This window comes from Arachis duranensis, chromosome 3 (genome assembly GCF_000817695.3).
Source record: "Arachis duranensis cultivar V14167 chromosome 3, aradu.V14167.gnm2.J7QH, whole genome shotgun sequence".
Taxonomy (NCBI): domain Eukaryota; kingdom Viridiplantae; phylum Streptophyta; class Magnoliopsida; order Fabales; family Fabaceae; genus Arachis; species Arachis duranensis.
Window position 1 is genome coordinate 32,491,204 of NC_029774.3, and position 13,765 is coordinate 32,504,968.

The window sequence follows — 13,765 nt, forward strand, 5'->3', positions numbered from 1 at the left end:
AACTTGGGAACTAGTTGCTTCCCATTTTACTAGTCAAAATGATGAAGTGCAGCCTCTCTTCACGGTTGTTTTCATACCAATTAGCTCACTATTCTTCTTTCTAATAATGATTATTTTTTTACCATGTTTCCATCACTCTAGTGAAGCCAATTCAAAATTATATTGCACATCCCACTAACTTGTGTTGAACTTCATGTAGATATTGCTGTAGCCATCAATATAAACTAGAAAACTAGACAGGTTATATTATTAGAAAAGCATATAGATTATATTAGTCCTTTAATTTGGAAATTAAACCAAGGTGAAGGAAACAATGAATATAGTCCAGCCCGAATTTCACCTTGAGAGAGACACGATGTTTAGTATATAACTAATATTGTTTGAATGAGCTTGCATTGAGCTTTGAAATGATTATTGCGGCTGCGTGTTTTGGTCTGCAAGAATATGGGAAAATTAATGAGCAAGGTTAGAAATTAAGAGACAACTTTTGAGAAGCATGAGCTATAAGTCTATAACCTACCATCTTGCGATCCATTAATCGCAAGTTGAATACTTGTGTTTGCAGCAAGTAACAGTAGGTCTTGAAAATAATAAAATAAAGGAAAAGTCTAGGGATAGCAGTTTTATTGAATTTTGGCCAGCATGTAACCAGCAGAAAAATGTGAGTCATTGGATAAAATCTCACACCAATCTCACACCATCAAATCATCATTGATGGCCAGTTGATGACTAACAATCACAAAAATTGCTGGTCCCTTAGCATTGCTCATAAATAAATTCTCTCTCCAACACCCCAATGTGCTCATTCGTGTATGTATATCTATACAATAATAATGGTTCATTACTACCCAGTAATAATGAATGTGTTGTATCTAAAGTGCTCAAGGGTTTCACTTCAAAATTAAGAACCTAACCAACCTACCTGTGCACTGTGCACAAATATTATTGTTCAATTCATTCCACACAAGGCAGTACACGCGTCTCTTTCAATGCAAGTTTAACTAAGTGTCAGGATATAGATTCATCAATAGTCAATAATCACAATGATATCCGTTACAAAATATTAAATGTGTTAGAAATTAGAATAACTAGTTATACTGGAGTTGAAATGGGTCAAGTAAATTAAATTGGTTAGGCATACAACAATGACTAATTACAATGACTAAAATATATCTACTTGATCATATACGTCCTGATCACACTTTGTTTTTATTTCAACTAACAACAAAGAACAGATCAGCATGTTATACTATTAATTTGTTTTTCTCTGCAACATATATATTTATAACCAAGCATGTCTCTAATCTTTGTATCTACCCTTAGTTAAACAGGAAAGGTTGTAATGTTGACTGAAACATAACACCAGCCGTTCATTGAATTCTGCAATAGTTAAGACTTAAGAGAGAACTTAACCCCACCACTGAATGTAGCAACTATTTGGAGTACCTTACAACCCACCTTCCATTCCATTTCCTTCACTCTCCTCTTCCCTGCTTTGTCAAACATGTTGCCAAACAAGGCCTGCCTTCTCGCTTTCCTCCTCCTCCTCCGGAGTACCATCCATTTAACCGCAGCCATTGGTGTCTCTGTTGGGGTTGGTGGTGGTTTTGGAGTAGGCGTGGGCATTGGCAATGGCAATGGCAATGTTGGCAATGGCAACACCCCATCAGAGCCTCCCTCATCAAAGTTGGAGAGTGCCTACAAAGCTCTCCAGGCATGGAAATCAGCCATCTCCGATGACCCTCTCAAGCTTCTAGATTCATGGGTTGGTCCTAATGTCTGCTCCTACAAAGGAGTGTTCTGTTCACCCCCTCAAGACGATGAAATCTCTTCTCTTTCAACATCTACTGCCACCGCCAACGTTGTAGTTGCAGGAATCGACCTCAACCATGCAAATCTCCAAGGAACTCTCGTCAAAGAACTCTCTTTACTGGTTGACATGTCTCTTCTTCACCTCAATAGTAACAGGTTCAGTGGCACAGTTCCCGACACATTCAAAGACCTCGTTTCTCTGGAAGAACTGGACCTCAGCAACAACCACCTCTCTGGTCCATTCCCCATTGTTACTCTCTACATGCCAAGCCTCCTTTACTTGGACCTCAGATTCAACTTATTCTCAGGTCAACTCCCTGATGAACTCTTCAACAGGAAGCTGGATGCCATATTCCTCAACAACAACCAATTCCAAGGTGAGATCCCTCAGAGCTTGGGAAATTCACCAGCATCGGTGATCAATCTGGCTAACAACAAGCTCAGTGGGAACATTCCAACAAGTTTTGGGCTCATGGGGAATAAGCTCAAAGAGGTTCTGTTCCTCAACAACCAGCTAACAGGTTGCATCCCTGAAGGGGTGGGTCTGTTTGATGAACTTGAAGTGTTTGATGTGAGCTTCAATTCACTCATGGGGCACTTGCCAGACACAATATCATGCTTGCAAGACATTGAGGTTCTCAATCTGGGACACAACAAGCTCTCAGGAGAGTTATCTGATGTGATCTGCTCCTTGACAAGTTTGGTGAACCTCACCGTTGCTTACAACTTCTTCTCTGGTTTGAGCCAGCAATGCAGCAGGCTTTTCAACATTGGCTTTGATTTCTCAGGAAACTGCATTCCTGGTAGAGACATGCAGAGACCTCAACCAGAGTGTTCTGTTATTCCAGGTGGCACCCTCAATTGCCTTAGAATCCCTACTCCAAGGCCTCTTGTTTGTGCTTCTTTGCCTCGAATCATCTTCACCAATAATATGCAATCATCCTCACAACATACTTCTTCTTCTTCATATCCTTGACTCATTCAATTACAGGTTCGCTTTGGATTTTTCCATTAATTTAATTCAAAGACCTGCTAATTTTATTCTTCCATGGACGATGATTCACTAGTACACTGTACACACATATATTATTTGATATTATATTAGTAAAATTTTCTTGATTTTGAGGTCAAACAGAGATATGAATTTAATGTGGTTCGTAGTCTATGATTGTGTTAGCAAACATGATGATTAAGTTTCCTTTATGTGGTTGCTCAATGCCTACAAGTGTCACGGGTGCTTGATAGTATTCTTTTCAGCTTCAATTCCTTCACTTCCAGATGGTTAAATTTCTACGGATTGGACTACCTTAATGGCAATTCAGTAATATAAATGCGGTGTTGTTAGACAATAATTGATGCTGAGAAAAGTCAGAATAGGTTACACTTTACACTAACAGATATATCAGTCCTTTTAAGTAAAGTTAAAGGCCTCACATCAATGATCAAACCATGATCATTCACAATATAATTCAAAAGTCCCTTCCTCACAGACATAGTTCTGCCATATGCAGAATTTCGACATTATTTTAAGTGTATAGCAGGGTAATTTTCTATGAGCCCCCGAGTTTCAACTAGTGTTTTCTCTCAGATATAATAAGCTCAACATTCTAGACAAAAAAGTTGCATTCTTTATTATATGTTTTAAACTTTAACTTAATGCTAAATGTCTGATCAACAATTCGTATTTTATGAAGAGTAATATTAGATAACCAACAAATTTTATTTTTTTTATTAATATTTAGTCAATTTTAAATATTAAAAATTAAATTCTAAATTTTTAAATTTTAAATTTTAATAATATAAAATAAAATAAAATGTTGATTAAAGTATTAGTTAATATTAATAAAAAGTGTTAGTTCTTTGACATTTCTCATTCTCTAAATAATTTACAATTTGCGATCTCGTAGTCAGAGAAGAATCTATGTGTATTTATGTAGGGCCAATTGCCCCAATAAATTTTAGAAAATATATAATAAGTATATAGTGCCTCTATTGTAATAATAGATTTGCCCTTACATTTAGGAAAAAATATTTATAGGTGAAAACATTTATGTTCTTAAATATCAATAAAATAATAAAAATTATGGTATTATATATATAAATTTAAGTGGACTTAGAGTTAACTGAAAGAAAATATACATGATATGGAGATAAAAAAGTACAACAGAATTGATAGGGTGTTTGTTGATAATGAATGGCAAGAGATTTATAATTCTCTAATGCTGAAGGAGTTGTCTCGAACTTTGTCAGACCATTGTGGCTTTCTAATTAACTTAGGGGAAGTGGATTGAGTTCCAAAACTTTTTTGTTCTTTAGATGCATGGTTGTTTCATGGTGGCTTCATTTTAGTAGTTAAAGGTAAGTGGTGCAGAATAGATGGATCTGATATATTGCAAAAAATGAAGGCTTTGAGAAAACCATTAAGACAATGGAATAAGGAATGCTTTGGAAGTATTGCGAGTAACTTAGTAAAATTAAAAGAGGAAATGAAAAAGGTAGATGAAAATATAGAGAAGGGTGGGGATGATAAATTTCTTTTGCAAAGGAAAAAGGCAATCAAAAGCATGATCGAAGTATGGTATGAGAGGATGGAGGATAACTGGAAGTAGTTATCTCAGTCACTATTTTCCTCGCAAATAGATGAAAACACTAAGTTCTTCCATTCGGTTGCTAAAACCAAGAGGCGGAGCAAAGTTATAGAAGATATCCACATTAACAGGAATTGCTCCAAAGGTGTTAGTAGAGTAAAATATAAGATGCGAAGGTTCTATAAGGAATTGTATAAGGAGGAGAAAAACCTTAATATTCTTTTTGATAAGTCGTTGGTGAAGTCCATTTGTGCAGCGGAAGCAAGAGGTATGGAATTGATCCCGTCAAAGGAAGAGATCAAGTCAGCTGTGTGGGGTTGGAAACCGAGTCATACTGCGGGGTCAGATGCGTTTAATTTTAAGTTCATTAAGAGATTGCAGGAGATAATTGGGGATGACTTTTGTAGATCAGTAAGAAAGTTCTTCATTGATTGTAGTCTCTCGAAAGAAGCGAACTTGACATGAGTGACCTTGGCACAAAAGGAGGGGAAACAAATGAGTTGAAGGATTATTGACCTATAAGCATGGCGGGATGCTTATACAAGGTGATTTCAAAAATATTGGTTAGCCGTCTTCAATCTCTGATGCCGAGGTTGATTAAGGAGGTCCAGTCAGTGTTCGTAAGTGGAAGAAAGATCCATGATGGTGCCTTGATAGCTTACGAAACAGTACATTGGCTAAAGAGGTCAAGAAAAGGCGGCATGATTGATCAAATTAGATTTTTAAAAGGCGTACAACAGAGTTCGATGAGACTTCGTTGACTTGGTTTCGGAGGGTATGGGCTTCAGGTGCATTTGGCGATGGTGGATCTGGGAGTATTTAACAACAGCATGAATGGCTATTCTCATCAATGGAATAGCGACAAAGCCATTTGATCTACAAAGGGAGCTCCGTCAAGGTGACCGACTATCCCTTTTTCTCTTTGTTCTTGTTGATGAAGTTTTAAATAAAATATTTGAGAAATTATGTAAAAAACGTCTTTTTGCCCTTGCGATATAGAGACAATTTTGAATTATAGAAAGGTTCTACATTGTTTTGAGCTGCTGTCCAGCCTGAGAAATAATTACGATAAATCCATCTTGATTAGTTTAAATGGGGTAAATAGAAAAACACAAAAAGCCTATGAGGTGTTGGGGTGCAAGGAAGGAAATTGACCGATTAAGTACTTAGGTGTTTCCTTGGGAGCTAATCCTAAGCGGATTTATGTGTGGGATCCAGTTATTAGGAAAGTCGAAGAGAAGTTGAAAGGGTGGAAGGGTAAATATTTATCTAAAGTTGAAAAATTTGTCTTGATTAAGTCGGTTTTGAATAATCTACTAAGGTACAACCTAAATATTTTTAAGATGCCAAGCTCAGTTATAAAGAAGATTGTTTCTCTTCAAACTTGTTTCTTTTGGGAGAATGGTGAGAGTGAAAATGGTTAAGCCACGGTTAGTTGGGAGGTAGTTCAATGTTCGAAATGCCGAGGTTTGGGGGGTAGGGGATGTGGTGCTTAAGAATATGGCACTATTATTTAAATGGTGGTAGAGGTTTGACAAGGAAGGTTGTCCTTTATGAAAAAGAGTTGTATGTTCTTGTGACAACCTTAGCCTTGATCATAGGCTTTTAGATTAAAATAAGAGACACTATAGAGGTGTTTGAGGGACAATTGGTAGTTTACAACAATATAATTATAGATTGACAAACATTTTTGAAGAGGGGATGCAATTGGTGATTGGGAGTGGCACAAAAATCCAGGTTTGGCATGATCTATGGTTACAAGGAGGAAGATTGTGGGAGGTTTTTCCGAAACTATATAGTATCTCAAGTAATAGAGAGTTGCATTTGTGATTGCGGTTTTTAGGTGGCTACAATTGGGTTTGGAGTTTAACTTGGAGAAGGTCATTACGTGATTGCGACTTGCGAGGAGCAAAAATCGAACGATATGATACAGATCCTATCAAAGGTTACCATGAAGGTAGATGAAGTGGATAGTTTGGTGTGGAAATTCGACAAAAATGGGGATCATTTTGTTAAATCTTTTCCTAATGTTATTTATAAGGACAGGAGTAGGGAGATATATTCCAACATGTATAATTTTGCTAAGAAGCTATGGGTTGGCTTTGTTCTTCCTAGAGTAGAGATCCTCACTTGGTTTATCATTCTAAGAAGACTAAATACAAAGGACAGACTGTGCAAACTAAAGATGCTTTGGAGTGAGGATGTGAAGTATGGGCTTTGTGGTTCAAGATCGGAGATTATCCACCACATTTTCTTTGCATTTAATTGGTCATGCAATATGTGGGGTGTGATTCTTCAAAGGTAGAGCTTGTCTTGGGTGTGGCCGAAATTATCAAAAGAATGCTTTGACTACTGGGTGGATTTGAGTCTTGGTAATATGCAAAAGCAGGAAATGATTATTTGCTTCTTTGCCACGGTATGGGTAATATGGAAGGAGCGTAACTGCAGAATTTTTTTCAAAAGAAAATTCTTTGAGGCATGTGTGAGCAATATTCAATTCCTAGCCAACCAATGGTGTAATTATAGGCACAATATTATGGATGAAATTGCTTCATTGGGATTAATAGTAGTTGAAGATTTGCTTTTTAGAAACTTATTATTCGTGATGATTATATGTTCTGTTGGCGATCCTAACTGTCTTAGTTCTGAGATTTTTGGCATTCGTGCAGTAATCTAGGTCCTTAGCTTATGTCTTATAATATTATATGTTTGGTTCTTGTTTTGTTTAATTTAAGCTTTATTTTTTTGTTTGTAATTTTTTTTTGAACAAGTGAGCTCAACACAATAAAGTGGAGCGATAAAGTCACAAACAAAGTCTCAAACATAAAAGAACAACTAATCAAAACTTGAAAACAATCCCTAGTGTTATCTCCGACAATGCCATCAACAACCAAAAGGGTCCAAACTACACCATTCTCTGTAGCTGGTCAAAGATCTGAGAAACACCTCTTCCACTCCATTTTCTTGTTATTAAAGATCTACCCGTTCCTCTCTAGCCATACATTCCAAATAACTCTCGGTCCACCTTTTAATCGAATTTTCGGAAATTCCTCAAGCCATTCTACACTCAATAGAAATCTATCAATTCGACTGCAGGAGCGGCCTTTGAACCAAGTAAATTTTCGATCATTCAACGGTAGGTCCACTAACTGCATATCTTAAACCCAATCCTTGAACTCTTCTGCCGATGCTGTAACATGTCCTGACCTTTCCTCTCTTCAATCTGTATAATCTCATTAAAGTCTCCCATATAACATATCATACCTCGACCTAATCCAGCTACAAAACTCAGTTCCTCCCACACAACCAGTTTTTCCAATTTAGTATGAGCACCATATACTAAATAGAACGTACAATTGAACTCATTTTTTAACAGTACTCCTTTAACACATAACCATCTTTCCCCTTTGTAACAATCATTTATTTTAAATTGCACGTCATCCCACATTAATAATAAATCTCTGAATGTGCCTGCCGACTCTACAAACTCCCTCTACAAACTCCCACCCTATAGCATCGCTCCCCCAAATACGCACTACATCAAACTTAATCACAACTTGCATCTTAGTTTCAACCAACCCTAACATATTCACTTTTTGCTTTTTTTTAGTTCTTTCACCATACTCAATTTTTCAACACCCCGTAACCCTTTAACAATTCAAGAACTAAAATCATTTTAAAACTGTTTTACACACCTTTTTGAGATTTTTTGGTCTGCATCTTTGTGCCTTTTCTTTCTGCTTTGCTAATCTCCTCTTCTGAGCTAATGCCTCATTTTGTTCTTGAAGAATTGCCATGATATCATCTTCATCGTTGTACTGCACTGCTCCTGATTCAACAGCCAGCTCCCACGTCTTCCTATTTTCTAGCATCTGCTCTTCTCGTTCCAAATCCTTACCATCACTGTTTTTCGGATTTCCAACGCTAATGTCCCCAACACTCTCAGCCCCAATAGTGCCTTCATTAACCCTCACACTGTTCAAAGTTAAACCATCTACAGGTGCGTCATCTCTACCTATAACAGGACTAACTTTCAGACCAACAACATTTTTCCGAGGCACTAGACAATACATCGCCACTTCCATATTAACATCGCCGTCCATGGAAGAATGTAACCCCGCCATCGCCGGCGTTGAGCGATACCCTGACGAAGACATAATCTCCAATGAGGGACGTATCTCCAGTTGAAGATCGCAGGCAGAATACACCGCTACAGGCCCGACGGCACTGTCTCCTCCATTAGCCCGTCGCTCCTCGCTGGCTACGAGCTTTCCCAAGCTTCGTTGATCTGTTGCTATGTAACACCCTGAGATCTCCCCTTCAACTTGATAATGAACCGCGATGCATAACCCAGGACTCGGAGCGGCTTTGACCCAGTAAACCCTCACCCAACCCAGATTCACCAGCCACCTCCTATAGCCGCATCAGCATGAATGTTAGCATGATCTGGGCTTTCAACTAAGGAAAAAAAGTCTAAACTCTCTCCTTTGGCACACCTGTTATAATAAACTTTTTTGGGCCTACTAAGAAGCCTACTTTGGGTTTCTTTTCTCTCCAACAATCCTTATTCTTCAGTCCATCATTATTATAATCACAGCTAATTATTTTTTCTGATCAGCATCATTAATCATCAAATCATTATATCCCATAAAATTTTCACTGCCCTCTAAAACAGGATCATCCGTTTCCCTTGCTGTACGAATTTGAATTAAATTGCAATTACTCCATTCATTCAAAATATCCTCTGAAATTACTGCTCTACCCTTATCCATTTCTTCCTCCCTTGGCACCGCCATCACCAACTCAGCCACCGGATCTCTACTTTCCACTTGTACCATGGCGCTCGAACTGCTAGCAACCATCTCACATGCTTTTGGGAGATAAGGATTACCTACCTCTTCAATCTTGCACTCCACTCCATAATTCTCATGACCAACCTCTTTAACCAGGATATCAAAATCCGCTAGTACCAATTGTGACGTGAATCCACTCGTTGATGATGTCCATGATACAAGTATCTATTGGCACCCGTCCTACACTGAATGAGAGGCATGATTCCGTGGCTTTGTCACATCCAATTACTTCTCCTCATTAGCTTCCTATTTTTCTGAATGTTTTTGCTGACCATGTATGCAGAGGAACACCAAAGCACTCTAACCATACCCTTCGAGTTTTATTGTGCTCCTCCTCATCCCATCTCCATACGCTGTGAAAAATTTATAGTAGGTTGTTCATTTTGAACGTGTAAGCTTCTTATGCACTCAAACACACTATCAAAAGTCATGAGTGCCTTGTACACTCCTAGTTTTCGTACTTGCACAACTTGAGACAAATTCTTTCCAACCATAGATTTCAAAGAAAAGTCAATAGCCTTTGTCATCCCGCCTATTAGACTCCTCTGTAGCCAATCTAGATTCTCTTTTTGCCACCGGTATTTCCATCTTCTTCGTCTGCCCATTGCCATGTGGATCCTCTTTTTTTCCTTCCTTCCTCGTCTCTTCCACATTCTTCCTCGGGACTCTTGTACTTTCCTCATGTTAGTTTGAATCTTGACAATATTTTGGACGTCACCCGCCTCATGAATTCTCTTCCTATTCTCCCCTTCATTCGTGCGTTGATACCTAGCTTCTCCGACTGAAATAACCTTCCCTCATAACCTCGTTCTATTCATCTCTGCAATAGCCTTCAACGCTCCACCCTTTGTTGTATACCGGATGAATGCAAACACGTAAGTATTACCATTTTTTTGTTTTCGTGAGAGATGGATATCATTTATACGTCCAGTCCAGTTGAACAAGTGGTACAATTCCCTTTTTGATATATCTACAGAAAGATGATCTACAAAAATAGAGAATGATTCGTTTTTCAAACGATGGTACTCTTCTCGATTTCAAACCCTTAGATCTCTACTAAATTGCCTAATTCTACGTCTCCCAGTGTTTCCCACCCATTCTGGCCCTCTCCCCTCTGGCTCTCTCATACTCTAATCAGACACCAAATAACATCATAAAAGACTAAAATTTTATGTTTTTTTTTGTCTGTAGTTTATTCTCACTTTCTTTTCTAGAATCTAATTGAGTTCTAAAACTACCAAAAAAAGGCCTATTTAGATTTAAAAAAATCAATATGCTTAAATAAAAAAATAATTAGTGTCAAAAAATAATTGGTTTATAAAAAATCTTACCATAAATTTTATATATTGTCAATTTTGTAATTAAATGACAAACAATATTTAAACAATTGCTTAATAAAAAAAAATGACAACATACATATCTATCATATAATATTACAAATATATATATATATATATATATTAAAATTAATATATTTTAAAGTTTAAATATTTTAGTATATTAATATTAATTTTTTATTATTTTGGTATACTATTTTTGTCCAACTACTAAAATTTTGGGAGTCAATTACTGCTAATAGCAGTTTCTTTGATAACGACCCGTGATTTTTAAATAAAGTTTTAGTTATTTTCCGACGTGTTGTTGAAAAAGACAACTGTATATTGTCTTGTTTTTTTCTGTAAACTTAATACCTCCCTTGGTGGAATGAAGAGACAATAGGGAGCAGTTTCACTGCTTACAAATATCTTCTAACAGAGATAGGCATGATATACTGTAAGCAGAAAATAAGTATAAAGTATAAACAGACATTTGAATCTGATATATTCTGTACAGTTTTATACATGCAATGCAGTTTCAGCTGTCGAAAACAATAACTACCCTAATGTAAGCTGTTAACAATACCCAACCCAACAACTTTGTGTGACATCTCTTTAGTCTTTACTACTACAACACTCATACTAGAACTAGAAGAAATCAATCAAAGTTCAAAATGCAGAAGTAGTGCCGTAGGCGAATAAGAACCTAAACAAACCAAATCAGCTGAAGCTTCAAGAACTCTAACATGAAGGCAAAAAGAATGTCGCAAAACAATTGGCTGAAAGAATGACTAGATAAAAAGAAAAATGGAGCAGCAAGAACACCGATGAAAGCTATGAGAAGAAGGAATCTTGGGCATGATGAGAGAGCTCTTTTCTGAGTTTATGTGAGAAGAGGGTGCAGGCATCCATGCTAAGATCAATGGCAGCAGAGAGAGCAATGAACAAAGCGGCATCAGGCATGCATTTCACATGGTGTGCCCCAACTTGCACAACAGGCTTGCTAACTTTGCCTTCGCCGTCCACGCTTGAACTCATCACGAAGCCGTCCCCTGGTAACCTCGAACCCAAGCCAGAATCCTTCATCACTTTGTAATCAATGCAGAATTGGCCACCCTTTTTGACACTCATTGTGCCCTCCGCAATGGGGATTCCATTGGCAGGTCCACTCTCTGAGAACAGCTCAACCTTGTAGCCCAAGCCATCCACAGGGCCTCTTTCTCGCCATGCCTCTAGACGGCCCCATGGCTTCCAGCCACTCACCGATGCCCCATTAGGCCGGAGGATGAGCCAGGCGCCAGGGTTCGATCGCGATACGCGGTCTGAGCCAGGGGAAGGGACAAATGGAGTGATCATAGAAGCTGCAGCCACTGGTGAGCCAGAGAGATCGTGAATAGTGACCATCCAACCTTTTCTGTCCCTATTTTGACGTTCTCTATCACCGGTTAAGGATCTTCTCCATCTACGGGGATTATTGCTGTTAAAATCCGAGGGAAGAGACCTGAGTTCTCCAATATAAAAAAGAAAATATCATAATATGAGACATGGTTAAAGTAATAGCCAAGTAAGCAAAGTGATTAATTAAATATTTGCAGCAAAATTAGGAATGAAATTGTTCAAGTTTGTTGGGGAAAATCAAATTATAAGAGTAATAAAACTTGAGGGATATGCTGTCAGTCACATGGGGGAATCCTAGGTGGTTTTATTTCATAATTTGAAAATGTCAACTTGCCTGTTGAATTTGACCAAACATGGGCATACACCTAACAAAGGCCTATTTATTAATTGATTGACGTTCGACATAATTAATTATGCAGTTTCCAATTCCATAGACATTATATCAAAGAGGAGTGTTAGGGACATCCGTTTTGGTGAGTTGTAGCTATCAATTAGCCATTAATAATATATTTAATGGTGTGAGATTTCATCTAATGATAGATAATCACTCATTTTTGTTTTACTGGCTAAATACTGGCCAGATTTTAATAAATCTGCTGGCCCCTAGACTTTCCTTATATTCAAAAGGGATCAATAGTTAAGTTCCTCTCTCAAAAATGAATTCTTCATTGTTGTTTCTGAATAATTTTTTAATCAAATTAGTCTCCCAATAATTTTATTTAAATTTCGTCGTTTTTCTGTTAGTTTCTTTACATTACTGTTAATGATTTGTCGTTAAAAAAATATGGGTTCTAAACATTGTTGTTTTAAAAGAAGGGAGACTAACTCTTCATCTCTTAACCAAGAGTACTCATTTGTTCTTCTCACTTTCACTATCTGATCTGTTTCTCTAACCCATAATCACCTATTAGAGTAGTCGTAGAGCGTTGTTACTTGTTAGTGCGTTGGCGACCACATCACCGCTCCGCGGCCTCAAGACTCTCACTCCTCCGGTCTCAATCGACCTCAATGAGATCCCTCACGCCGCAGCTTCACCTTCTTCCAACCAAGCCGAAACCCTACCGCCGCCACAGAACTCCGCCGTCGACATCGTCAGTGCTTATCACGAGAACCCCGCATCGGTACCAGGAGCTCCCGCCAGCTATTCCGTGGCTCTCGCCGTCCAGTGATGCTGACGAAGAAGGTGCTGCCGAGAAATTACAAGATTCAAGATACGTGTAAAAGAAAAACTCCAGCAAAATGACACTTCTAAGTGCAAAACGTTGTTAATTAAGTTGTTCTGTCATTTTACGTTTCTAGTTAGCAAATCGTTAATTAGGGGATGATCACGGCCGTCCAAATCTGAATTAAATTAATTTTGAAATTAATGGGTAATTTGATCCAATCCGAACTAAATCAATAGCTTTTTTAAGTAATTAGCTCGGATAATAGTTCTGAGAGATGTGAAATTCGAACCAATCTATAAACCCGACCATATATTAATTAAATAAAAAAATAAAAATTTAAAATATATATCTTTTAATATATTTAAATTTTAATGCGTTTAATTTTTAATGTGTTTAGTGTTTAATATGTTTGGATTATTCTATTAATTTTACATGTTTATTATATTTATAAAATTTTTAAGATTAAAATTTTATTTTTTTTATGAATTTTTGTTTTATCGTTATCTAATTATTCAAACCAAACCAATTCATTTTTAATTGGTTTAGTTTGATTTAGGATACATACACAAAAAAAAAAACGTAAATTCAAATTAAACTGAACTAATTATAATTCAATTAGTTTTATTATAATT

The 13,765-nt window shown here is 37.2% G+C and overlaps 2 protein-coding genes across 2 annotated transcripts in view; one reads left to right on the forward strand and one right to left on the reverse strand.

Annotated features, from left to right (window-relative positions):
• Window positions 1-1,385: 1,385 nt before the first annotated feature.
• On the forward strand, window positions 1,386-2,944 carry LOC107478563 (leucine-rich repeat extensin-like protein 6). The gene has a single exon (XM_016098699.3). It carries the CDS (start codon window positions 1,505-1,507, stop codon window positions 2,786-2,788), a length of 1,284 nt encoding a protein of 427 aa, XP_015954185.1. The 5' UTR covers window positions 1,386-1,504; the 3' UTR covers window positions 2,789-2,944.
• Window positions 2,945-11,082: 8,138 nt separating this feature from the next.
• The window catches only part of LOC107478564 (uncharacterized), a 4,304-nt gene continuing 1,621 nt past the window's right edge, over window positions 11,083-13,765 (reverse strand). Inside the window, exon 2 of the mRNA XM_016098700.3 lies at window positions 11,083-12,070. Coding sequence (XP_015954186.1) covers window positions 11,404-12,070 — 667 coding nt within the window. The 3' untranslated portion in view covers window positions 11,083-11,403. The remainder of the gene's footprint in view (window positions 12,071-13,765) is intronic.